This window comes from Talpa europaea, assembly GCF_964194135.1.
Source record: "Talpa europaea genome assembly, chromosome: 14".
NCBI lineage: Eukaryota > Metazoa > Chordata > Mammalia > Eulipotyphla > Talpidae > Talpa > Talpa europaea.
In genome coordinates this window covers 11,673,527-11,695,957 of record NC_140082.1, presented here as the reverse complement: position 1 = coordinate 11,695,957, position 22,431 = coordinate 11,673,527, and the positions used below count along the sequence as shown (strand labels likewise).

Here is a 22,431-nt window from a genome sequence, read left to right as displayed (position 1 = left end):
GCCCTGTGTACGGTGTTGCATCTGACAGAGAGGCTTTTCCTTGACCATCCCCATAGACTCACAGGCAGCAAAGTTCAGTACGTGAGGCATGCTTACCCTTCCCCTGGGGCCAAAAGAGGCGACTCCTGGCAGGAGCCTGAGAAATGGGAGTGTGTGGGGTTGGGGGGCTGGCTGTGGGGCACCCTGAGATGGTCCCCCAAGACCGTCTGTCCCTGTGCTCACAGGCAGTACCACCGGGCCCTGGTGGCGGTGCTCCTGAGCCGCACCTGGCATGTGCGCAGGCAGGCCCAGCAGACAGTTCGGAAGCTGCTGTCCTCTCTTGGGGGCTTTAAGCTGGCGTATGGACTCCTGGAGGAGCTGAAGGCTGTCCTCAGTTCTCACAAGGTGAGGGCATCTGGGCTGCAGAATGGAATCCTTGAGTTATGGACTAATATGTAATTAAAGCACTTTGTAATTTTTAAAGTGTTCTCTATTCATTTTCCTTTTTGCATTTTCACAGTGTCTGTTAAAGTTTTATTCCCTCATTTTGCATGAGTTGTCCAAGGTTCCGGGAACTGAAATGACTTGCATGGGGCCTCAGCCAGAGGGAGGCAGAATCGGGAGTAGACCCCAAAGCCCTTGCTCCTATTTCAGTGTTCTCCATGCCCTGTTTCTCTGCTTCCCTCCTTCCTAAGTCTGTTAGTTGGATGTGGGCCAGTGATAGATTTACTCTTGGACTGGATCTCTCCGGGTAGTTTTTGTTGCTGCTTCCTACCCATCTCTACCCTCTCAGGGACAGGGGCTTTTTAGGTACAAAGTCATAGGTGCTTCCACCTTCTGGCTGCATCTGAGAGCCGCTCTCCCAATGCTGGGATCTGGCTCAGTATCCACTCTAGCAGGGACCTCAGATAATAACATGAGCAGGAGGCATCGGGGTCCCTGTGTGCTAAGCCTGCACAAAGCTCTGAGCATGACACCTCATCTGTTGTCTCCACACAGGTGCTGCCCTTAGAAGCTCTGGTGACTGATGCCGGGGAGGTCACTGAGGTGGGCAAGGCCTATGTGCCTCCACGGGTCCTGCAGGAGGCTCTGTGCATCATCTCTGGGGTGCCAGGGCTAGAGGATGACGTCACCAACACTGAACAGCTGGCTCAAGAGATGCTCATCATCTCCCACCACCCATCCTTAGGTCTGTGGCTGGGGTGGTGGCTCTGGGAAAGGTGCAAGCAGGCCAAGCAGAGGCCTCATCGCTTCTCTTCACTTCCCTTTCAGTGGCAGGGCAGTCTGGACTCTGGCCAACACTTCTCGCCAGAATGAAGATTGACCCCGAAGCCTTCATCACCAGGCATCTGGATCAGATCATTCCCAGGATCACCACACAGAGTCCCCTGAACCAGGTGATGGGCCCAGGAGCTGGTTCTGGCCTCAGGCCAGAGTGCATGAAGGAGGGACTCAGATAAAATGTGGGGGTGGACCCTTGGGTTGCAAGTGTCAGAACACGCCCTGGTTTGGGTGTCAGGGAGCTTAGCTCTCATGTAAAGGCTGTGTCCCGGCATGTGGCTGGCTGTCCTCTGTCCATGCTGTCTTCCGGACAGGGCAGGTGACTTCTCCCACCTTGCTCTGTGTCTCTCTCACCCATGTGTCTCATCTCTGATTCCCATGATGTGAGCTCTGTTTTCAGTCTTTCCTTTTCTGTTGGCAGGTAACTGAGCTTGCTTGAGTTCCAAACTTAAGTCTGTCCTTCCATCAGCTCCCCTGGAAAAAGTTTGCATTTTCCAGTTATTTCAACTGGCGTGGGGGTCTCACTGCCTCTGGTTCACCGGACTTTGGTCCTGTGTCTACACCATCCTTTTGGTCTGGATCACATGCTTACCTCTGGAGATGCAGCTCTATCTAAAACCTCAGGGATTAAGAGTAGGGTAGGAGTGTCCCTCAAATCTGGATGCTAGTGCCAGATAAAGTGGTAAATGCTTGCAGAGAAGCCAGGCAGACACTGCAGCGGTCCTCTATGGTGGGCAGTGTCTGGAAGGAATGGCAGTGGTAAGAAGGGGAGTCGATGGTCTGGGTGTTGAGACATGGTGGAACTGCTCTCCAGTGCCAGCCTTGTCACACACTGTCTCTGTTTGTCCGGCAGTCTTCCATGAACGCTATGGGCTCCCTCTCCATCCTGTCGCCGGACCGAGTCCTCCCTCAGCTCATCAGCACCATCACCGCCTCTGTGCAGAACCCTGCGCTCTGCCAGGTGACTCGAGAGGAGTTTGCCATCATGCAGACCCCTGTTGGGGAGCTGTATGACAAATCCATCATCCAGAGGTGAGACCCTGCTCATGGACTCATCTTGAGTAAGGTGGAGATGGCACCTCCTTGGTAGGGTTGCTGAAGGAAGGAGGAAAGCAGCCTACTTACTCATTGGGCCGACGCCTGCTCTGTTGCTGGCGGGTGCGTAGTCTGGGACAGGAGAGCCGGTCCGGCCCTTTCCTGGTGCAGGCTCCTTAAAGCTAGCTGCACTTTCATGGCTGGTGTGAGAAAGATGAGCCTGGTGGCTGTTTTGAATCTGGCTTATCACCTGCTCTGGTGTTTCAGTGCCCAGCAGGACAGCATAAAAAAGGCCAACATGAAACGAGAGAACAAAGCTTATTCCTTCAAGGAGCAGATCATCGAGCTGGAGCTGAAGGAGGTAAGTACACAGAGGCCTCATGCTCTGGTAGCTGCTGAGCGTGGTGGCTCCGGCTGGTGGCTGCTCTTGCTACACATGTGTCCTGTGCCATTCTGGCACTGTGGCACACTCCTCTGATCCCCCTGCCTGACCCTGGTCTTCCTGCCATGCCATTTCCCTTTTTTCTGTAGTTTGTGCCACCCAAACACAAGGAGAACACTTTCCTCTCTGCTGATACCAACAGCAGTTCATACATTTCCTTCACTAAGTGGTGACACTTGATTCCATGCCTGTCCCGCAGCTCCTGGAGGGCTGGGCACTGTGTCTGGTCACAGCAGGCACAGGTGCAGTGTGGTGCGATGGCTGTGTCCAGCTTGTAACGGGCATGCAGGCATCTAAACCTTTGCTCTTTTTCCTTGCTCTTAATAAGACTGGGTTCTTGTCTTTCACATCTCAGCCCACTTGTTCCTTTTCAGAGAGGTGACCACCCTGCCACCCTATAGAGTGGACCCTGCCCCTCTTTCTGGTTATTCCGAATCATCTTTATTTCTTTCGTGATGTCTATCATGCTCTGAAATCATCATGTGTATGTGTGTGCACTGTTCGTTGTCTCTTTGCTCACTAAATTGTGAGGTCTGTGCGGGCAGGCACCTGATCTTGTTCCCCACAGTAGCCCCATTGTCTGAAACAGTGACTGACACTGTACGGTGCTCAGTCCATCCTGGAAGGAATGAGTGCTTTCTCAGCCTTTTCCAGGCCTCAGCCTACTTATCCTGGGGGAGGGCTTGTTTAAGGGGGAGCCGGGCAGGAGGGAAGACTCAAGTTTTGATTCTGAAGATGTACGGCTACCAGAACACCCTCTTCAGCACATTAAGAGACTTTACTTCTCTGACATATAAAAGGCCCTCCTTGCTTTTGTCAGCGAGAATCCAGTAGGAAATTGCTTCTCTACTGCAGTCTCCATCTGTAGAAACCAGGTGACTGTAGGCTTTGTGGGAGGTGGGTTTGGGAACCCAGGTCATAGACTTAGAGCTGGCATGGTGCCGACTGTGGATCCGAGCTCGCCCTCCTCTGATGAAAGGAAGGAGGCTGTTTCTGGAGACAGAATTGCTCTGCTTATTGCCTTCAGGAGATAAAGAAGAAGAAAGGCATCAAAGAGGAGGTACAGCTGACCAGCAAGCAGAAGGAGATGCTGCAGGCCCAACTGGACAGGGAGGCGCAGATCCGGAGGCGGCTACAGGAGGTAAACTCTTGGTGGGAGAGTGTTGGGCGGCTCAGGCCTGCTTTTCACTGTCCTGGAACCAGGCCTGCTGACCTGCCTCTTGGGGCCACTCTGCTTGCAGCTGGACGGAGAGCTGGAGGCGGCGCTGGGACTGCTGGACACCATCCTTGCCAAGAACCCATCTGGCCTGACCCAGTACATCCCTGTTTTGGTCAACTCTTTCCTGCCCTTGCTGAAATCTCCCCTGGCCGCTCCCAGGATCAAGAACCCTTTCCTGTCCTTGGCTGGCTGTGTCATGCCCCCTAGACTCAAGGCTTTGGGTCAGTTCTTGTTTGCTGGCTGTGGGCATGGCCCAGGGCAGGCCAGGAGGTGGGTTGGGGAGGCCCTGAGTGCTCCCAGAGAGGCACGCGGTGGTCTGGGCCTCTTGACTCTTGTTTGCATGTGCTGGCAGCCTTGGGAACCTCAGGCTGCAGCCCCCAGGCGCCATAGCGCCACCTCGCATTTTATGTCTGCTGTGCCCACCGTGTGGTACAGGTTTTAGACATGTCATTGTGATCTTTCTGTAATAGTTTTAAAACTAAAGGACTCAGAATTCAGTGGCAGTGGGAGTGGCTTGGTGCCCGTGGCCAGTCAGCACTGCCCCACTCCTCTGCAGCCACATGACAGTCATGGGTGGTCTCTGTGACCTGCAGCTTCTATTTACTGGGAGAAGCAGACCAGCTTTTGTGACAGGAGTTAAGGTGACCACACTCTTGTGAGTTGTTTAACAACCTTAAGCAAAATTTCTAGCCTGAGGGGTATGTTCCCGTGAATGAGCCTGGGATTGAGTTGAGGTCAGTCAGTATGTGTGGAACCTGCCAGAGTGTTACCTGGCTGCCTGGGCTTGTTGCTTCCTTACAAGGTGGGCGCACACACAGATGGACCTTTACTCTTGGCTGAAGAACCCTTGGGGAGCCCATTCCTCTGAGCGCACTTTGGGTTTCTGAGTGTAGGGGGACCGCTGCCTGCCTACCCCTCAGTGCTGTCACAGAAGAGAGACGAGTCAGGGAATTTTGGCTCAGTAGAATGGATGACTGAAGTCAGAGGGGAGAGACAGCTCTGCCCAGGCCCCTGTTTGTGTCCAGGCCAGACTCTGTCTTTGCCTGGGTCATTCCTTCCTGGGCTTCTTCTCTTGGACACAGGCACTTTGGTGAGTCATGTGACTCTGCGTCTGTTGAAGCCAGAGTGTGTCCTGGATAAGTCGTGGTGCCAGGAAGATCTGTCGGTGGCTGTGAAGAGGGCCGTGACCCTGCTGCACAGCCACACCGTCACCTGCAGAGTGGGCAAGAGTGAGCCAGGTAAGGACTGGATGGACAAAGGGTACAAGGTGGTGTGAGCTGGTGTGGGGAGTGTATTCATGAGCTGCAGCTCCCTGGACCTCCCGGGACTCTGGCCTTGGTGGGTCTCTTTCCTCCCTGGCCTTGGCTTCTTCATCTGAAAAATGGGGCTTGGGCCAGATGGAGGATTTCTTAGTGTCGTCCCGGTGTTCTGTGAGTTGCTGTGACTGCCATGGAGGATTTACTTCTTGCTGAAAATTCCACTTGTTTGTTTTAGTTCACATTCTGGAACTGGGCAGTGTTAGGGGTTACGGCAGAACCATTGTCCCTATTACTATGCCTCGTGCTTCCCTGCTGCCCACTGACCCTGGTTATAGATTTTGCATTGTTGTATTTTTTTTTCTTTTTCTTTCTTTAGCTGGGGTACAGGCCAGAGATGTTGGGGGGGGGGTGTATGTTTGAGAGGATTCACCAGAGACAGAGTGAGAAGAAGAACAGGCAGACTGGCTGAAATACACTGCTGAGGGGAGCAGCAGGCGAGACAGGGGAGGTCTGCCGCGCCATGTGGGCTGCTCCCTGGCCAGCTGGGGTTCGAGCCCGTGCTGCAGAGTCTATGGACTGCTTCATGGTGCGGTGCCCAACCCCTTGCGCCACCAGGGAGGCCCCTGTATTTTTTTTTTTTGGTGTGTGTGTGTGTGTGTCCAAGAACTGGGGTGTAGGCCAGAGGTGCGGTTGGTGAGAAGATTCACCAGACTGAGTGGGGAGCAGAACAGGCAATCTACTGAAATACACTGCTGAGGGGAGCAGCGGGCGAGACAGGAGAGGTCTGCTGCGCCATGGGGGTCAGCTCCCTGGCTGGGGATTGAACTCAGGCCACTGTGGTGATAGCACTGAGACTTCACCCCCAGGCCAGCAAGGAGGCTCCTGGCTACAGGGTTCTGTCTGCTGTTTGATCTCACAGATGCTGCACCCCTGTCCGCGCCAGCCTTCTCCTTAGTCTTCCCATTTCTGAAGATGGTGCTGACCGAGATGCCCCACCACAGTGAGGAGGAGGAGGAGCGCGGGACCCAGATTCTTCAGATCCTCACTGTCCATGCCCAGCTGAGGGCCTCACCCAGCAACCCGCCTGGGCATGTGGATGAGGTTGGCAGAGAAGCTTGGCTCTCCCCTTGGCTTGAGAGGGGTGAGGGAGGCAGGAGCTTTCCACATTTCCTGGTCCGCTGATAGTTCTGGGGGCAGTGGAGCGAGCTGTGTTTATGTTCAGGGGAGCAGTCATGTGGGAGGAAGGCCCAAATGTTTTCTGTCCAGCCTCAGTGAAGCTCACAAGTCCCGTGTCTGATAGGGTCTGACCTGAAGAAGTCGAAAGATTTTGTTTCAGTGCATGTTTGCTTCTCAGGACGTAGTGCTGCTTCCTCTCCCTTGGACTTGCTTATGACTATGAGATTGGGCCTTTTTCATTGTGGGCATTTCTTTTTAACAGGTTATAATATTGTAAAAATTTGCAAAAGTAAACATGCATGTTTTTTAAAATTTCCACAGTATAGAGGCAAAAAAAAAGAAATGCCACTCTCCAAGGGTAATGGTCACCAGTAGTTAGGTGTGTACACTTGTGAACCTTTCCTACAGCAAGTCCCTGCAAAACTCAGGCCACACACAGTAAACAAAATGGATCATGCCACTCCTTCCACATGACGGGTTCTCTGGGCTGCTGCCTGGCTTCGGTTAGAGCCACATTACTGACTCCGGGTTGCGTGTGCACCATCTTTTGTTTGTTGGGTGTTGAATGTTGTTTCTGACCTGCCCTATTTTGACCAATGCTGTTGTGTGTCCCCTTGTAGATTATAGCCCCCTTGCACACTCTGTGAGCATTTGCACATTCTTGGGCATGGAATTGCTACATTAGGCAGCTAGTTCTGAGCTAAACCCTCATTCAGAGGTTCCTAGTGGCGCCTCTGCCAGCATTTATCTTACCCGTGATGAACTAAAGCGTGGTATCTCATTGTTTTATGTTTCTTTATTTGTAAAGTTAGTACCTTTTTGTATGTTTATGGGCCATCTGCAATTCATACTCTGAAGTTTAAACACGTTTCAGAATTGATTTTTAGTGGCTGGGGGTAATAGCTGACTGTGGACTAGGTGTAAACCCGATGGGCTTTCTACAGTGGAGTCACCCATAGGACTCAGAATATTCCCCTAGGTGAAAGGCTGCTGCCCCCTGGGCTACCAGGCTTGGTGAAGGACCTTCCCTGGAACCTCACCCTGACTTGCCTGCTCTTCTCTCTTAGAATGGCCCGGAGCTGCTGCCTCGAGTCGCCATGCTGCACCTTCTGACTTGGGTGATCGGGACGGGCTCGCCCCGCCTGCAGGTGACTTAGTTTTTAGTTGACTGTTGCTATGACACATATGGTGACCCTGACCTCAGGGGGTTGAATCCTAGTTCTCTCAGCCCTTACTTTTGAACTTGGGCAGAAGGGCTGCTTTTGAGAGCCAGCCTGACTGTTTGCAGCTTGTGAGGGGTTTTGCTTGGGTTCTGCTACTGGCCTTGGCCTGGTCCTGGGATCTTATGCCTAGAAGGTTTGCAGGGTGGGTGTTCTCAGTTCAGATCCCACTCCAGGTCCCTCTGCCCATCACCTGGCCCCCTGCCTGACCCTGTAGTAGTAAATCTGCTGAGCTGAGCTCAGTGTATTAATGTCCTCCTTAGGTTCTGGCTTCAAACACCCTGACCAGCCTGTGTGCCAGCAGCAGTGGCAAGGACGGCTGTGCCTTCGCGGAGCAGGAGGAGGTGGATGTGCTGCTCTGTGCCTTGCAGTCCCCATGTGCCAGCGTGCGGGACACGGCGCTCCGGGTGCGTGCCTACTCCTTTGCAGCGAGTGTTTGAATCGCACGAGGGACACTCTCAAATGTTCCTCAGGTCTGATGCCTCACATCTGCACCAGTGTGCCTTGGGGGCAGAGAGAAGAGGTCACAGGCACGGGTTGGGGTCATGCTAGCGCTGAGAACAACTGAACATTTGCCGAGATGTGCTGTTTTTTCCTTCGCCTCTGAAGACGTGACCTAATTTCTAAGACGGTGTGCATCTTGATACTTTCTTAGACAGACATAACTTACGGGATTAGTTCATTTCTTCAACTCTCCATCTTGTACTTGCTTTTTGTTGGTGCCTTTGGACTAAAACCTAAAGAAACCGTTTCCAGATGCAGTCTGCCGCTTCCTGTAATTGATGTATTAGAGAGTTTTCACTGGTTCTTGGTAAAATCTGGAAGACGATGGTACGTGGTAAATTTTTCTTGAAGGCCAAACAAGGGGAATGTCCTTATTAGGTTTTATCTTGCTTGCTTAGAGTTAAAATTTTTAATTGAACCTTAAAAATAATCTACCACCACACGCCATCATTTCATCGAAGCAAAGCTTTAATATTTAAAGAGACTGAGTGGCTACTGAGTTGAGCTGATCCGCAGTATTTCCTATACCAGTGCTGTCCAGTGGAATGTCCTGCCATGATAGAAATAGTTTATATCTGTGTTGTCCAGTGTGGTAGCCACTAGCCAGCCTGTGGCCTTTGATCACGTGAAATGTGGCTTGTATGACAGAGGGATGTAGAGTTGCTTTTAGTTGATTTAATTTTGAAGACCCGGTGTGGCTGCTGTGACTGGTGGCTACGTCTTAGACGATACAGCCTCAGAGGGAGATGAGGAGGCAGGCTGGAGGCTCTTTGGAGAGGTGTGCCTCATATGGTCCAATTCCACCCCCTCTCAGGGGCTGATGGAACTCCACATGGTATTGCCAATGCCCGACACAGATGAGAAGAATGGCCTGAACCTTCTGCGGAGGCTCTGGGTGATCAAGTTTGACAAGGAGGAGGAGATCCAGAAGTTGGCTGAGAGGTAGGAGCCCCTGGAAGGTCGTTTTTACCTGCCGCATCACTCTGGGAGCTGGGTTGGGTTTTCCTGCGAGTTTTAGTCTGGCTAGCCTTTGCCTTTGGTCCACTACAGGCTCTGGTCAACGATGGGCCTGGATCTGCAGCCAGACCTCTGCTCCTTGCTGATCGACGATGTCATCTATCATGAGGCAGCTGTGAGGCAGGCCGGGGCTGAAGCCCTCTCCCAAGCGGTAGCACGTTACCAGCGTCAGGCGGCAGAGGTCATGGGCAGGCTCATGGAAATTTATCAGGAGAAACTCTATGTGAGTAGCCTAGGTACCCTCCTGCGGTCTGGGTGGTTGGGGGAGAGAGGGACTGGACTCTGCTCACCCTGGGTCTGCTCCACCAGGCTCAGGGTGGCTGTGCACTCCAACCTCCCACCTCCCACCTGTGTTGCTGGCTTGTGTGGCTTGTCTGGGGAGCACTCTGCAGTGCATTTATCAACTTGTCTATTGCAGCGGCCGCCCCCAGTGCTGGATGCTTTGGGACGAGTTATCTCAGAATCTCCTCCAGATCAGTGGGAAGCCAGGTAAACAGCTTTGCAATCTCATTCTGCTCAGAGCTTTCTGAGGTGTAACAGGTTGGCTGGGCTGTGCTGAGCTGTGAGAAGCCAGAATGGAATAATGGAGCAGTGGAAGGAAAGAGCAAGACTGCCCTCTGACCCAGAGAGGCCCAAGTTCAAGTGCTGGCTCCTCCTGTGTTAGCCATGTTATCTTGGCCTGGGTCTCCTTTCTTCCATGCCTGCTTCCCCTGTTGGGGAAGCTGCTGTGTGGCTAAAAAGGATGATAGCTCTTTGCCTTTGTAGCATATGTCCTCTTCTGAGTGCTCTCTTCTGCAGCCTGCCCTGGAGGTAGGGGGGAGGCATGGCACTCACACGTGGAGAAACAGACAAAGCTGGTCCCCTGCCCACGGTCACCCTATAGGGGGTAAACACTGTGCAGATGGCAGGTCTCTGTTTGACAAGTGGTTTTCCAGGCTGTTGCCTAGACCACTAAGTAAGTGCTGGACTCTGTCCTTCAAAGTGGTTCTTGCTGCTCAGGAGAGCTTCCTGCTAGTGATGTCCCAAGATTGATGCCCTGAGGTGGCCCTAAGCTGGCCCTCCTCGGCCCCCTGATTCGCTTCCACTTCTTTCCCAGGTGTGGCTTGGCTTTGGCCCTGAACAAACTCTCCCAGTGTTTGGATAGCTCTCAGGTGAAGCCACTCTTTCAGTTTTTTGTCCCTGATGCCCTCAATGACCGAAACCCAGATGTCCGGAAGTGCATGTTAGACGCAGCCCTTTCAACGCTCAACACTCACGGGAAGGTAAGAGTTTCGAGCCAGCTTGGGGGTATGTTGGGGGAGGTAGGAAGGCCTGGCCGAAGCAGGCGGTGCGGCTGAGCAGTGGTGACTCTGGGAGGTTTGAGTGCCGGAGATCCTGGCAGGCCCCTGCTCTCCATAGATAATTCCATTTGTATTTTGAGCCCAAAGGTTGATAAATTCTTGTAAGTCTGCTGCATTCCTCCCAGAAAACTGGAAAATCCACTGGCATTTCTGGCTGGCTTATCAGGATGCCTCTCCAGAGCCAGACTTGGGCTTGTTCCTTGGTCAGAATGTCATACTCAGACACAGCTTATGGGGTCAATATGAGGTTCTGGGTGCACTTGGCTTTTCAGGAGAACGTCAACTCACTGCTGCCAGTGTTTGAGGAGTTCCTGAAGAACGCACCCAATGATGCCAGCTATGACGCTGTGCGGCAGAGCGTGGTGGTCCTGATGGGCTCTCTGGCCAAGCACCTGGACAAGAGTGACCCCAAAGTGAAGCCCATTGTTGCCAAGCTCATTGCCGCCCTCTCCACTCCCTCTCAGCAGGTACCTGGCCTGGGGCCACAAAACCAGTTGGGAAATTGGGATGTGCCTGTGGATAAGCAGTGGGGTACTAGGGCTGGGGTAGCAGGCAGGGTCCAGAGGCTCTACGAGGAGTTGTCTGCTTTGGGGACAGCCTGGTGTACAGTGAGAAACATCCCGGGAGAGGGTGTTTGTTCTGTAGCACTAGATAGATTCACTTTTTTCCCTTTCATTTACTAACAGTCTTTTCTGGCACTCAGTGTAAACCTGGTGCTGGGGATACAAAGATGTAAAAAACAGACAGCTCCATGTGTCGAGCTCCCCCTGACCTCCTTAGGTGTTCATTACATGTTTTAGGGGCCTTTAAACGTAGCCAAATCACAGTGTAAAGGGTTTTTTTTCTTCCTTTTTTGGTAAACATTGTTAGATGCATCTTCTGTGACCTGTGCTTTGGACCCCTAGAGGGTCCTCATCAGATGCGGGTTTCTAAAATTGTCAAATAAATTGTCAGAAAACCTGGCTGGCAGGTGTCCTGCCTGGGCCCCTGGTGGCCCTGTATTTGCTACTCTCCAGCTGGGCTTCATGAACTGTGGCTGGGAGGGGAGCTTGCCAGTTACTTTGGTACCACTGTTTGGATCCAACTTTGTAAAGGCCCAGCCCAATTTTCCTGTAACTTTGACAAATTTGAAAACTGAGCGGCAGGGGCCATTTCACTGAGACTCGGTGTGTTTCTTGCTGCATCTCTCTGGGGGTGAGTTTAGTCTCCCTGGAGTTTGCCTTGCATGTCCAGGTCTAGGTTCTCTGTTTATTTTATTTTTTAAAATTTATTTATTTATGCATACAAGAACTGGGGTACAGGATAGAGGGGTGAGAGGATTCACCAGAGACAGAATGGGGAGCAGAACAGGCAGACTGACTGAAATACATGGCTGAGGGGAGCAGCGGGTGAGACAGGAGAGGTCTGCTGCGCCATGTGGGTAGCTCCCTGGCTGGCCGGGATTGAATTTGTGCCTTAGAGGTTGTGGATAGCTTCGCAGTGCAGTGCTTAACCCCTTGCACCACCAGGGAGGCCCTAGGTTCTCTGTTTAGATCAGAAAGAGCACCCTAGTGCTGATGCTCCCGTCACTAACAGAGGTAGGGTGCTCCCTGATGGAGTACCAGTCCTGTGTTTGTTGGGGACATCTAGTGGTGAGGTGCTGTGTAGGACAGCGTCAGCCACCAGGACCACGCTTCCCACACAGGTCCAGGAATCCGTGGCCAGCTGCTTGCCGCCCCTTGTGCCAGCCATCAAGGAGGATGCTGGAGGGATGATCCAGAAGCTGATGCAGCAGCTGCTGGAGTCAGACAAATATGCAGAGCGCAAAGGGGCTGCGTATGGGCTGGCAGGCCTGGTGAAGGGCCTGGGCATCCTCTCGCTGAAGCAGCAGGAAATGATGGCGGCACTGACCGATGCCATCCAGGATAAGAAGAACTTTCGCCGGCGAGAGGGTGAGTGTCTCTGAGCTCAGTGCTGCCCAGCATAGGAATTCTGTCCCCACAGCTGCCAGAGGAAGGAATCTGGCCTTTCTTCCCCACCAAAAGGCTGGTGTTAGTGTGAGGGCTGCGTAGGGGGTAGCTGCCGTCACCCACTCTACCTGCTCCTAGCTGACATGGCCTGGACTTCCTTATTTCTAACTCAGCAGTACCCTGAGTTGAGGGAGATGTTGCCATTTTGTTAGTACCAAGAAGTGATGGGCAGCTCCCCTGCTCTCTCCTTTCTGCCCAGCCATGTCCTTGCGGCCCTGAGTGTGTTTGCAGAGGGCGAGGAAGTGGCGGGGAGGCTGGCCTGTGGCTGCGCCCAGAGGACATCTTTCCCAGCTGTCCTGCTTCTTCCCCAGGAGCCCTCTTTGCCTTCGAGATGCTCTGCACTATGTTGGGAAAGCTCTTTGAGCCATACGTGGTTCACGTGCTGCCCCATCTGTTGCTGTGCTTTGGGGATGGGAACCAGTATGTACGTGAGGTAAGTCCAGTGTCTGCCTGTGAGGACTGCTGGCAGCCGGGGTGGCCGCTGGGTGTGTGTCTCAGTGGGGGCCTGGATGGCGGGAGGCCCTGCCCATACCTCAGCTTACTGGTATGGACTCTGGTGAGATGAGAACCACATCTCCATCTCACTCGTACGTGCAGGCCCTGGCGCAACATAGTGGACCCCAATAAATGTTGCTCCCCTGGTGTGCTTGGGTTAGGAGGTCCCTGAATGCCTTTTCTCCTCCCTTGAGGCTGCAGATGATTGTGCCAAGGCTGTGATGAGCAACCTGAGTGCTCATGGGGTGAAGCTGGTGCTCCCCTCCTTATTGGCTGCCCTGGAGGAGGAATCCTGGCGGACCAAAGCTGGTAAGGTTTCCTCCTTCAGGGTCTGTGTATCAGCTTCCTGTTCTGATAACTGCCTCTCATAGATCCAGGCAGCCATAGCTCTTGTCCCGTGTGCTCCCAGCCCAGGGAGAAGGCTGAGACACTGAGCAGCTCAGTCGTTTGTTTCTTATGTCAGCTCTGAGACGGGTCTCTGATGGGAGTCAGCTCTGAGTCAGGAAATCCCAGAACTTTAAAGCTAGTCAGTGGCTACCTCTGTAATTTTAAAGCTTTTTCCCCCCATTTAAGTCATTTTAAACATGTAATTTTATCTGGAATCCCAGTATGTACAACAGATGCAAGCAGAGCTGTGCCCGTTTTGGGAGAGTTAAGGTCTGAGCCCTCCTACTTGACCTCCCCCTCAGTTCTTCAGGCTTTGCCCTACAGTTTGAGAAGTTACAGATCTAAATGTTGCCTCATTTGTGGATGAGGACACTGAGGCCAGAGAAATTCAGTGAATTGGCCTAGGATCACTGCCAGGACTAAGTCAGCCCTCCCCTACCCTGTTCTTGCCTTTTTCTCCCTCACTGCCTTCCCCTCTCATCCAGGCTCCCATAGTTCGGCAGGTCTCAGGAACATTTTGCTTGCTCTTCTGAGCACAGTCTGCAGAGGACCTGGCTGGTTGTTCCTGGCCTAGGCAACCAGCCCAGGCAACCTGCCAGCCTGTGCCAAGTGATTTCATGCTGGGCATGTGTCTGCCATCTGCAGGGTCTGTGGAGCTGCTGGGGGCAATGGCCTACTGTGCTCCCAAGCAGCTGTCATCCTGCCTGCCTAACATCGTGCCTAAGCTCACAGAGGTGCTGACCGACTCCCACGTCAAAGTGCAGAAGGCTGGACAGCAGGCGCTCAGGCAGATTGGCTCTGTCATCAGGAACCCGGAGATCCTGGGTATGCCAGAGCCCCTGACTCCTCCTCCTGTCCCCAGACAGTGCAGGGACATGTACCCATTCAGTAAAGATCTCTGCCCTCTGAGGATGAGTATGTTTACATTGTAGTAACTGCTAAATTCTCAGAAACCCTTTACCTAGAATAATTAGCAGAGAGCAGTTTGAAAGTGATCTATTTTTCCACTGCCCTGGACCAGTAGTGATAGCACAGATAAGGAAACTGAGGCACCGGCTTAGAAGCAGCCGACTCCAAGAGAGTCCTGTGCACTAGGCTGAGCCTTGAGGTCAGCAGAGTTGAATGACAAGTTCTAGTCCGCATTAGCACATCAGAAGTATTATGTTCTTTGAGAACTTTCTGTCTTATTCCAGGAGACTTTTGATGCAGGGAAAGGTCAGGGAAAGTTTGCCTTTTTTTAAAATTGAAGTGTAATTCACATATAGCATTACATTAGTTTCAGGCGTACCGCATAATGGTATGACATTTGCATATAATACAGAATGATCTCAGTAAGTATTTCCCATGTATTCTTAGCATTTTCTCAAAATTGGGTCTTTTCAGTGTTTGAATTTCCTGGGCTTGTGTAAAGATGAGCCAGATGTTCCTTTTGGAATGCCTTCCATTGATGGTGCTGAATTTTGAGAGCTCATTTTTTCTGGACTTTGCTGCTCTGAGCATTGTGTGCTTGACTCCCATCACTGTTCAGTGGCCTTTGGTGTCTTAAGCTTTTTTCAAAAAACCACTTTCGGTTGCTAATTCCAGATGAGACTCGGTACTCAAGAAGCTCAGCATTGGCAGCTTAGTCTTGCTGAAGCCAACCTACAGGTGCCTGCCAGGTCATAGCTCGGCATTGCAGAGGGTTGACATCTGCCATCTCCATGTCACTGCCTCCTGAAGGAGCAGATACTACTCTTTGCAGACAGGCTGGCCTCCCTAGCTGGGCACCTACAGGACTCCAGGGAGGGGTGTCCCTGGGCTCCCTTCTCTTCTGATGCACTCTAGTTCTGGGAGCCAGAACTGGGCATCAGAGACCTGTGCAAACCGTCATCTCTCCTGTTTGGACGTGCAGCTATTGCCCCTGTCCTGCTGGATGCTCTGACAGACCCCTCCAGGAAGACCCAGAAGTGTTTGCAGACCCTGCTTGACACCAAGTTTGTTCACTTCATTGATGCCCCGTCCCTGGCCCTTATCATGCCCATCGTTCAGAGAGCCTTCCAGGACCGTTCGACAGACACTCGGAAAATGGCAGCTCAAATTATTGGCAACATGTACTCCCTGACAGACCAGAAGGTATAGCAGATCAGCTGGGGCTGGTACAGGACAGACTGGGAGATGCTGGTTTCGGGCACAGTCCCTGCCCACAGTAGATGTAGCAAGGGTGTTGTTCTCTGGTCCCTGATTATGTTTGGGGTGGGGAAGGGAGAAATGTTGGCATCTTGCTGCGCACAGTGGCTCAGGTCCTTATTGGCTCAGCCCCTCAGTGACCCCATGCCACTGGACCCTTTTACAGATTGAGGCATAGAAAGGTCCAACCTCACCTTCGACCTTTCAGTGAGTATAAGTCCTCACTTCTGTCAGCCTCTCAGAGGAATTTGGTTTGGGAGCTTCGCTTTGCTTCTTTGTTCACTTGTGTGATCTCGCTATCTACCACATTTTCTGCTTTGCTTACTGAGAGATAAAATGGGAGGCTTATAGCAAACCTAGAAAATAAGGAAATTGGAAAATAAAAAAACTTTTTTTTTTTTTTTAAAGATTTATTTATTGGGCCTCCCCGGTGGCGCACCAGTTGAGCGCTGGGCTGCGAAGCTCTGCAGTGCCGGTTCAATCCCCGGCTGCCGGGCGAGGGTCCTACATGGCACGCAGACCTCTCCTGCCGCCTGCTGCTCCCCTCAGCAGTGTACTTTGTCACTCTGCCTGCTCTGCTCTCCCCTCTGGCTCTGGTGAATTCTCTCACTCTCCCAACCTGCACTTCTGACCGTACCCAGTGCTTGTATAAATAAATCTTTTTTTTTTTTTTTTTTAAAGATTTATTTATTTATACAAGCACTGGGTACAGTCAGAGGTGCGGGAGGGTGAGAGGATTCACCAGAGCCAGGGCGGAGAGCAGAACGGGCAAACCGATGAAGTACACTGCTGAGGGGAGCAGTGGGCGGCAGGAGAGGTCTGTGCGCCATGTGAAAATAAAAAAAACTTGATCCATAGTTTGCCAACACAAAACAATCACTGTTAATATATATATTTTTAAGATTTAGTTATCTATCTATCTATCTATTTATTTATTTATTTGTGGGACCCTCGCTGGCGGCTGGGGAACAAACAGGCGCTGCAGAGGCTGCGGGCAGCCTCGCAGCCCAGCGCTCAACTGCTGTGCCACCAGGGGAGGCCCAAGATTTATTTATTTATACAAGAACCAGGGTATAGGCCAGATGCGTGGGAGGGTGAGAGGATTCACCAGAGACAGAGTAGGGAACAGAACAGGCAGACTGACGAAATACACTGCTGGAGGGAGCAGCAGGCGAGGCAGGAGAGGTCTGCCTCGCCATGTGGAATTCTCACCGGCCGGCGGGGATCAAACCTGCGCTGCAGAGGCTGCAGACAGCTTCACAGTGCGGCACTCAATCTCCTGTGCCACCAGGGAGGCCCAGTATTTTTTATTACATTAAAAAAATGTTCCTGAGCATAAACTTATTTCTAGTTACAACAAGTTATTCATAAAACTGATTTTTAATAGTTATGTAATATTCCAACCAATTTATGTATCATAACTTACATAATTTAGTCGGTCATATAGTGTCCAAGGTTTTTTTTGCTATTTTAAGAGATGCTTTGGTGAACATAAGGCATTTTCTATATTTAAAGCTGTTCCTAAAGCCTAGTGCTATATCAAGAGACATAAACCTTTTAAGGTGAAGAAAAGGAAAATGATCATTCTGAAAGGAAAATGCCTGAAATAATTTCCTAGACTCCAAAGGGTGGACAGGTCTTGGTTCCAGAAGGAGGGGAAGAGGAGGAAGAGCACTGAACTCTAGTGGCCGGTGGCTCTCCTGACCTGTTGAGGATGGGCCTTTGGTCCTTCCTAAGTTTCCTTGAGCAATCGCACAGGACCTTTGAGGAACCAGTCAGAGGAGAGCTTCTCTGTCAGGCGGCTTTCCCCACCTGCACTGTGAGTGCTCCTGGTCAGCAGGAGGGGAGGCCAGGGTCCACAGCAAGACGATCCCAGGGGAAGCAGGAATTGGGCCTCTGCCTAACTCACTTGTTCTGTTGTTGCAGGACTTGGCTCCTTACCTACCAAGCGTGACACCAGGCCTGAAAGCTTCTCTTCTAGACCCTGTTCCTGAGGTGTGTCTGAAAGGAGAGTGGTCAGAGATTCATTATTTTAGCCCAACCCGGAAAACTGATTCCTGAGAATTCCCTATAAGCTGCTTTTGTGTCTTTCTGGGTAAAATGAAGGTGACCCAAGGGATCCCGCCCTGCCCTGTGTGGTCACCTCATTTTGAACCGTATCTTCTCACCATCTTGGTTATCTGCCAGGTACGAACGGTGTCTGCAAAGGCTCTTGGGGCCATGGTGAAAGGTATGGGGGAGTCATGTTTTGAGGACTTGTTGCCATGGCTGATGGAGACTCTGACCTATGAACAGAGTTCTGTGGATCGCTCAGGTGCTGCGCAAGGTGAGGCCAGAGCAGACCCAGAGGCCAGTTTTGGGAATGCCCTCTGGGCGCCCTCAGATGCAGCGGTTCATTCTCTTCTTTTGTTGAAGGCTTGGCTGAGGTCATGGCTGGCTTGGGGGTGGAGAAATTGGAGAAGCTGATGCCAGAAATCGTGGCTACCGCCAGCAAAGTGGACATTGCCCCACACGTCCGTGATGGCTACATCATGATGTTCAACTACCTGCCTATCACCTTCGGGGACAAGTTCACTCCATATGTGGGGCCCATCATCCCCTGTATTCTCAAAGTAGGCACCTGTGCTGAGCGAAGTGTCAGTGCGGGAGGAGGGGTGTATGTGATCTTGAGAGCTGATTGGGCCTGGAGGCTGGAGTCCTGTTCTGCTCTTCGGGGGGGGTCTAGGAGAAGGAGCCCTGGCTGACCCCTCTCTGTGTGCACAGGCTCTGGCTGATGAGAATGAGTTTGTGCGTGATACGGCCCTGCGTGCAGGCCAGCGGGTCATTTCCATGTATGCCGAGACGGCCATCGCCCTGCTGCTGCCCCAGCTGGAGCAGGGCCTCTTTGATGATCTCTGGAGAATAAGGTGAGAACTCGGGCGGAAAGACCCAGTGGCCCCAGCTCTGTGTCTTGGGAACTCCAACTGAGAAGTGGAGTTTTACCAGCCAGCTCTCAGCTTTCTCCGGGCCCTCTCTTGAAGCCATTTTATAACTCTCCAGTTTTCCTGCAGCAGTGCCTTGATTCTGATTCTCTTAAAGAGTTCTGTTTGTATTAAATTTTAAACGGGAATCAGTTTGTATTAAATCAGTTTGTATTAAAATTTTAAATGGGAATCACTTTAAATCTGGAAATTCTCTTAGGAATTCAAGGTCATACTTAACTTATTAGTGCTTAACGACGTGTAAAGAAAGATGTTTGTTGCAGTATTGTTTGTCATTTGAAAAACTGGGTGTTGGTTTTTAAAAAAATCATTGCATGTCCAGGCCATTAAGTTTTATTCAATTGTTTCAAAGAATGATGTAAGAGGACTGTGTTGGCTGACACACAGGAAGCCTCTCAGCCTGCTGTTGACAGAAGTGTGCAGGCCATGGCCCAGTGCAGGTAGTGTAACCTGTTGCCCACACCTTGCAGGGCGTTCGAGCCTGTGTAGGTGACAGTGTGTCATCTACCCAGAGCGTTACCAGGCAGTCAGAGTCTGGGTATGTGCTCTTTCTTCGTATTTTTCTTTGATTTAAAAAATTTTGGATTTGAATGTGACTGTTACTTTTATAATCATTAAAAACAATGACCCTCATTTAGTTTGAGGAGATGTAAGTTTGTCCATCTAGGCCTTTCCTGATGAGTCCAGTTCTGACCAGCGTTCCTGATTTCCTGTTGATGCTTCTCTCTTTGTGCTCTCTTTTCGGTAACTTTTATTACAGAAATTTTCACATATGCTTTTTAAAATGTTCTTTTCCTTTACTAAGTGGTATGTGTTCATTAACAAAAAACTCAGGAAGAAAATATGTGGAAAGTATAAAGAAATGAAAATCATCTGTGATTTCTCTCATTCCAAGATTCCCACCAGGATTTCTTGGGGTACATTTCCTTCTAGCCTCTTTTCTGCCCAGTGCCTTGGTGTGTCGCAAGACCACCCCTCGTGACTGTGTGACTCTGGTCTTGGCCTCCTCCTCAGGTTCAGCTCTGTTCAGCTCCTCGGGGATCTCCTGTTCCACATCTCGGGAGTCACCGGGAAGATGACCACAGAAACCGCCTCGGAAGATGATAACTTTGGAACTGCCCAGTCCAACAAGGTGCATGCCCCAAGTTGATTTCCCTTGCTTTGCTGACCGCAGGGACATGCCCTGGCACTCATGCTGTGGCAGGTTTACCACTTTAGGTTCTTTGTTCCATTCCAACACCACAGGCGATCATCACTGCCCTGGGGGTAGATCGGCGGAACCGGGTGCTGGCAGGGCTGTACATGGGCCGTTCAGACACTCAGCTGGTTGTGAGGCAGGCGTCCCTGCATGTCTGGAAGATTGTGGTCTCCAATACCCCCCGCACCTTGCGTGAAATCCTGCCCACTCTTTTTGGACTCCTGCTGGGTTTTCTGGCCAGCACGTGTGCAGATAAGAGAACAGTAAGTTTACCAGCTCTTGCTTTGGCAGCCCCTGTTGGCTCCTTTCAGAGGCTAGAAATCTGGGTCTGCAGAGGCTTGGAGAGTGCTTTGGGCCCTCTATCAGGGGGACATTTATTAGTAATTCAACAGCTATGGGCTGATAAGCTGGGGCCTGAGACTTGGGGATACAGCGGAGAAGAAAGGCAGCCTATTTCTGGTCCTGGTGGACTTACAATCTAATAGAGATGGCTGTTAACCACACAAACAGATAATCAAACAAACAGATGTGCACTGCAGCTATGGCGAGTGCCGCACGGCACTGCAAATGCTGAAGATGCACACTTGGCCTAGCAGGGGGTGGGGGTAAGTTGTCAGGGGAGGCTTCGTAGAAGAAATGGTGCTTGAAGACAGAGGATGAGTAAGCATTAGCAGGTGAGTAGGTGATGAAAGACTGTTCAGACAGAGGGCATAGTGTTTTCCATTCAAGGAGGGGATGTGCAAAAGTCCTGTGGTGGGCAGGATCATGACCAACAGTAGGGGCTGAACGAAGACTGGTGACAGGAATGGAGAGGCAGAGAGGAGTAAGCATGGTGTAAAATGCGGGTTGGGGTAGAAGGAGACACCCAGCCTGGGCTGATGATTACTTCTGCCAGTCCCCATTGGCCCATTCTCAACTTCTGTCCCTGGCAAGCAAACGGAATTTGGCTCTAAGGAAGACTTGTATGAGGTGGCTTTTTCTCCTGAAACATCTATTCCAAAGCAAACTCTGTGTGTGAGAGCACAGGGTTAAGTGACTTCTAGGCTGCAATTTTTGATCTAGGGGGATTATTCCTTGACCAAGCAGCATGTGGTAAATTTCCTGTTCATAGACATATAAGGTGCCAGCTCTTGCTTTAGGCTGTGTAGGTGTATGTGAAACGGAGATAATTTTATTTTGTATTGTTTTGCAACTGCTGTGGGGGCTCTTCAGGAGAGAGAGCATTTGGGCAGTTAAATCAATGATTTGGTAATAGAGGAAATTCTAGGGCTCTCCTTCTGGAGATGTCCTCTGGGTACCCTGGGGTTTGCCAAAGTCCTGACTTGATTTCTGCTGACAGATTGCAGCAAGAACATTGGGTGATCTAGTCCGGAAGTTAGGGGAGAAAATCCTACCTGAGATCATCCCCATCCTTGAGGAAGGCCTGAGGTCTCAGAAGAGTGACGAGAGGCAGGGTGTGTGCATTGGGCTGAGCGAGATCATGAAGTCCACCAGCCGGGATGCCGTGAGTATACTCTAAGGGGAGCCTGACTTGCCGGTGACCTGACTCTGCTGGGGGAGGTTGTAGGAGGGACTTCACTGCTAGAGGTTTAGTTCTGTTCTCAGAAACCTGCATGTTTCCCTTGGGAGTGTGCTGCTAGGAGGGTCCCGTATGGACTCCAGTTTCCCTCCAGCTTTCCTGTCAGTTTTGTGGATTGACAACTAAGCGATTTAGAGACCTTGAGTGACCTTTGGAAATTGAAGTGATCTCTCTCTCACTGTCCTGAGGTTATTACAGATTAATTTTGTTCCTGTCACATGAATTCATTCAAGTGTGTGTTGACCTTAGCAGGGAAAGAGGGTGTGCACGTGTGTGAGTGGTGGGGGTGGCAGGGAGCAGGAGGGGTGTGCCCTGGTTCTTAGAAGGAGTGGCATCGATAAGAGGACAAGTCTCTACCAGTGGGTGGAACCGTCCCCAGTGGTAATACTGCAGCCATAGGAGCAACATTCAATAGGTGTGGAGTTCTTCTCACTAGCCAGACTGAGGTAGTTTATCTTCAGAACGTTCCTGGGAGTGGGTTGTGCGTGCACCTGGGCGCTCTTGGGACGGAAGCATCAGAATGAAGTGGATGGCTAGTCAGAAATGTAAGCCAATTGCTAAGTCTGAACATTCTCATCTGATTTGCTGGACCCTTCTCCTGTGTGTATCAGTATATGTATTACATTTGGGCATTTATATTTGCATTTGGCAAGGAAAAAGCTATTCATTCATTGAATAGTTACTGAGTTTCCCAAAGGCGGAGGCCTTACCCACAAGGTCTAGTGGCAAGTCAGGTTCAGTAATGAGCCCACATACTGCCAGTCCTTAGACTCAGAGTGACCTTTGCTTTGGCGGGGTTGGTGACAGGGGGAGTGGAACTATCATTGGCCCATGTGGACCCGAGACTTTGTAGAGAAGCAGGCATTTGAGTTGAGACTTGAAGGACTTGAAATTTTCCAAGAGGATAAATAAAAGAGTTGGGGTGGGAGGCCTGGGGAGAGGAGACCATGTCACTCAGGGAGCCTCACTCTTCGGTCTGGGTGAGGGATCCTTGGAGTACATTTCATTTTATCTGCTTTTTTATACTTGCCTATCTCCATGGTAGAGCTAAGTTAAATGTTAGGCTTGGGGCCTCGCTGGTGGCTTGGGCGGTTGAGCGCAGTGCTGTGAAGCTGTCCGCAGCCTCTGCAGTGCTGGTTCCATC

General features: G+C 51.3%; 1 protein-coding gene across 1 annotated transcript in view; it reads left to right on the top strand.

Annotated features, from left to right (window-relative positions):
- Positions 1 to 22,431, top strand: part of GCN1 (GCN1 activator of EIF2AK4) — a gene marked incomplete at both ends in the record, with an annotated part of 51,088 nt that overhangs the window by 18,491 nt on the left and 10,166 nt on the right. Inside the window, 29 exons of the mRNA XM_084253200.1 lie at positions 2 to 77; positions 225 to 384; positions 979 to 1,168; positions 1,252 to 1,376; positions 2,114 to 2,292; positions 2,563 to 2,656; positions 3,765 to 3,878; positions 3,979 to 4,177; positions 5,039 to 5,194; positions 6,135 to 6,316; positions 7,459 to 7,539; positions 7,875 to 8,018; positions 8,930 to 9,057; positions 9,166 to 9,355; positions 9,551 to 9,621; positions 10,229 to 10,394; positions 10,745 to 10,939; positions 12,157 to 12,403; positions 12,793 to 12,914; positions 13,171 to 13,285; positions 14,009 to 14,188; positions 15,255 to 15,475; positions 17,456 to 17,524; positions 17,717 to 17,855; positions 17,945 to 18,141; positions 18,293 to 18,435; positions 19,525 to 19,642; positions 19,756 to 19,971; positions 21,048 to 21,212. Of these exons, the coding sequence (XP_084109326.1) occupies positions 2 to 77; positions 225 to 384; positions 979 to 1,168; positions 1,252 to 1,376; positions 2,114 to 2,292; positions 2,563 to 2,656; positions 3,765 to 3,878; positions 3,979 to 4,177; positions 5,039 to 5,194; positions 6,135 to 6,316; positions 7,459 to 7,539; positions 7,875 to 8,018; positions 8,930 to 9,057; positions 9,166 to 9,355; positions 9,551 to 9,621; positions 10,229 to 10,394; positions 10,745 to 10,939; positions 12,157 to 12,403; positions 12,793 to 12,914; positions 13,171 to 13,285; positions 14,009 to 14,188; positions 15,255 to 15,475; positions 17,456 to 17,524; positions 17,717 to 17,855; positions 17,945 to 18,141; positions 18,293 to 18,435; positions 19,525 to 19,642; positions 19,756 to 19,971; positions 21,048 to 21,212 (4,382 nt within the window). The remainder of the gene's footprint in view (position 1; positions 78 to 224; positions 385 to 978; positions 1,169 to 1,251; positions 1,377 to 2,113; positions 2,293 to 2,562; positions 2,657 to 3,764; positions 3,879 to 3,978; positions 4,178 to 5,038; positions 5,195 to 6,134; positions 6,317 to 7,458; positions 7,540 to 7,874; positions 8,019 to 8,929; positions 9,058 to 9,165; positions 9,356 to 9,550; positions 9,622 to 10,228; positions 10,395 to 10,744; positions 10,940 to 12,156; positions 12,404 to 12,792; positions 12,915 to 13,170; positions 13,286 to 14,008; positions 14,189 to 15,254; positions 15,476 to 17,455; positions 17,525 to 17,716; positions 17,856 to 17,944; positions 18,142 to 18,292; positions 18,436 to 19,524; positions 19,643 to 19,755; positions 19,972 to 21,047; positions 21,213 to 22,431) is intronic.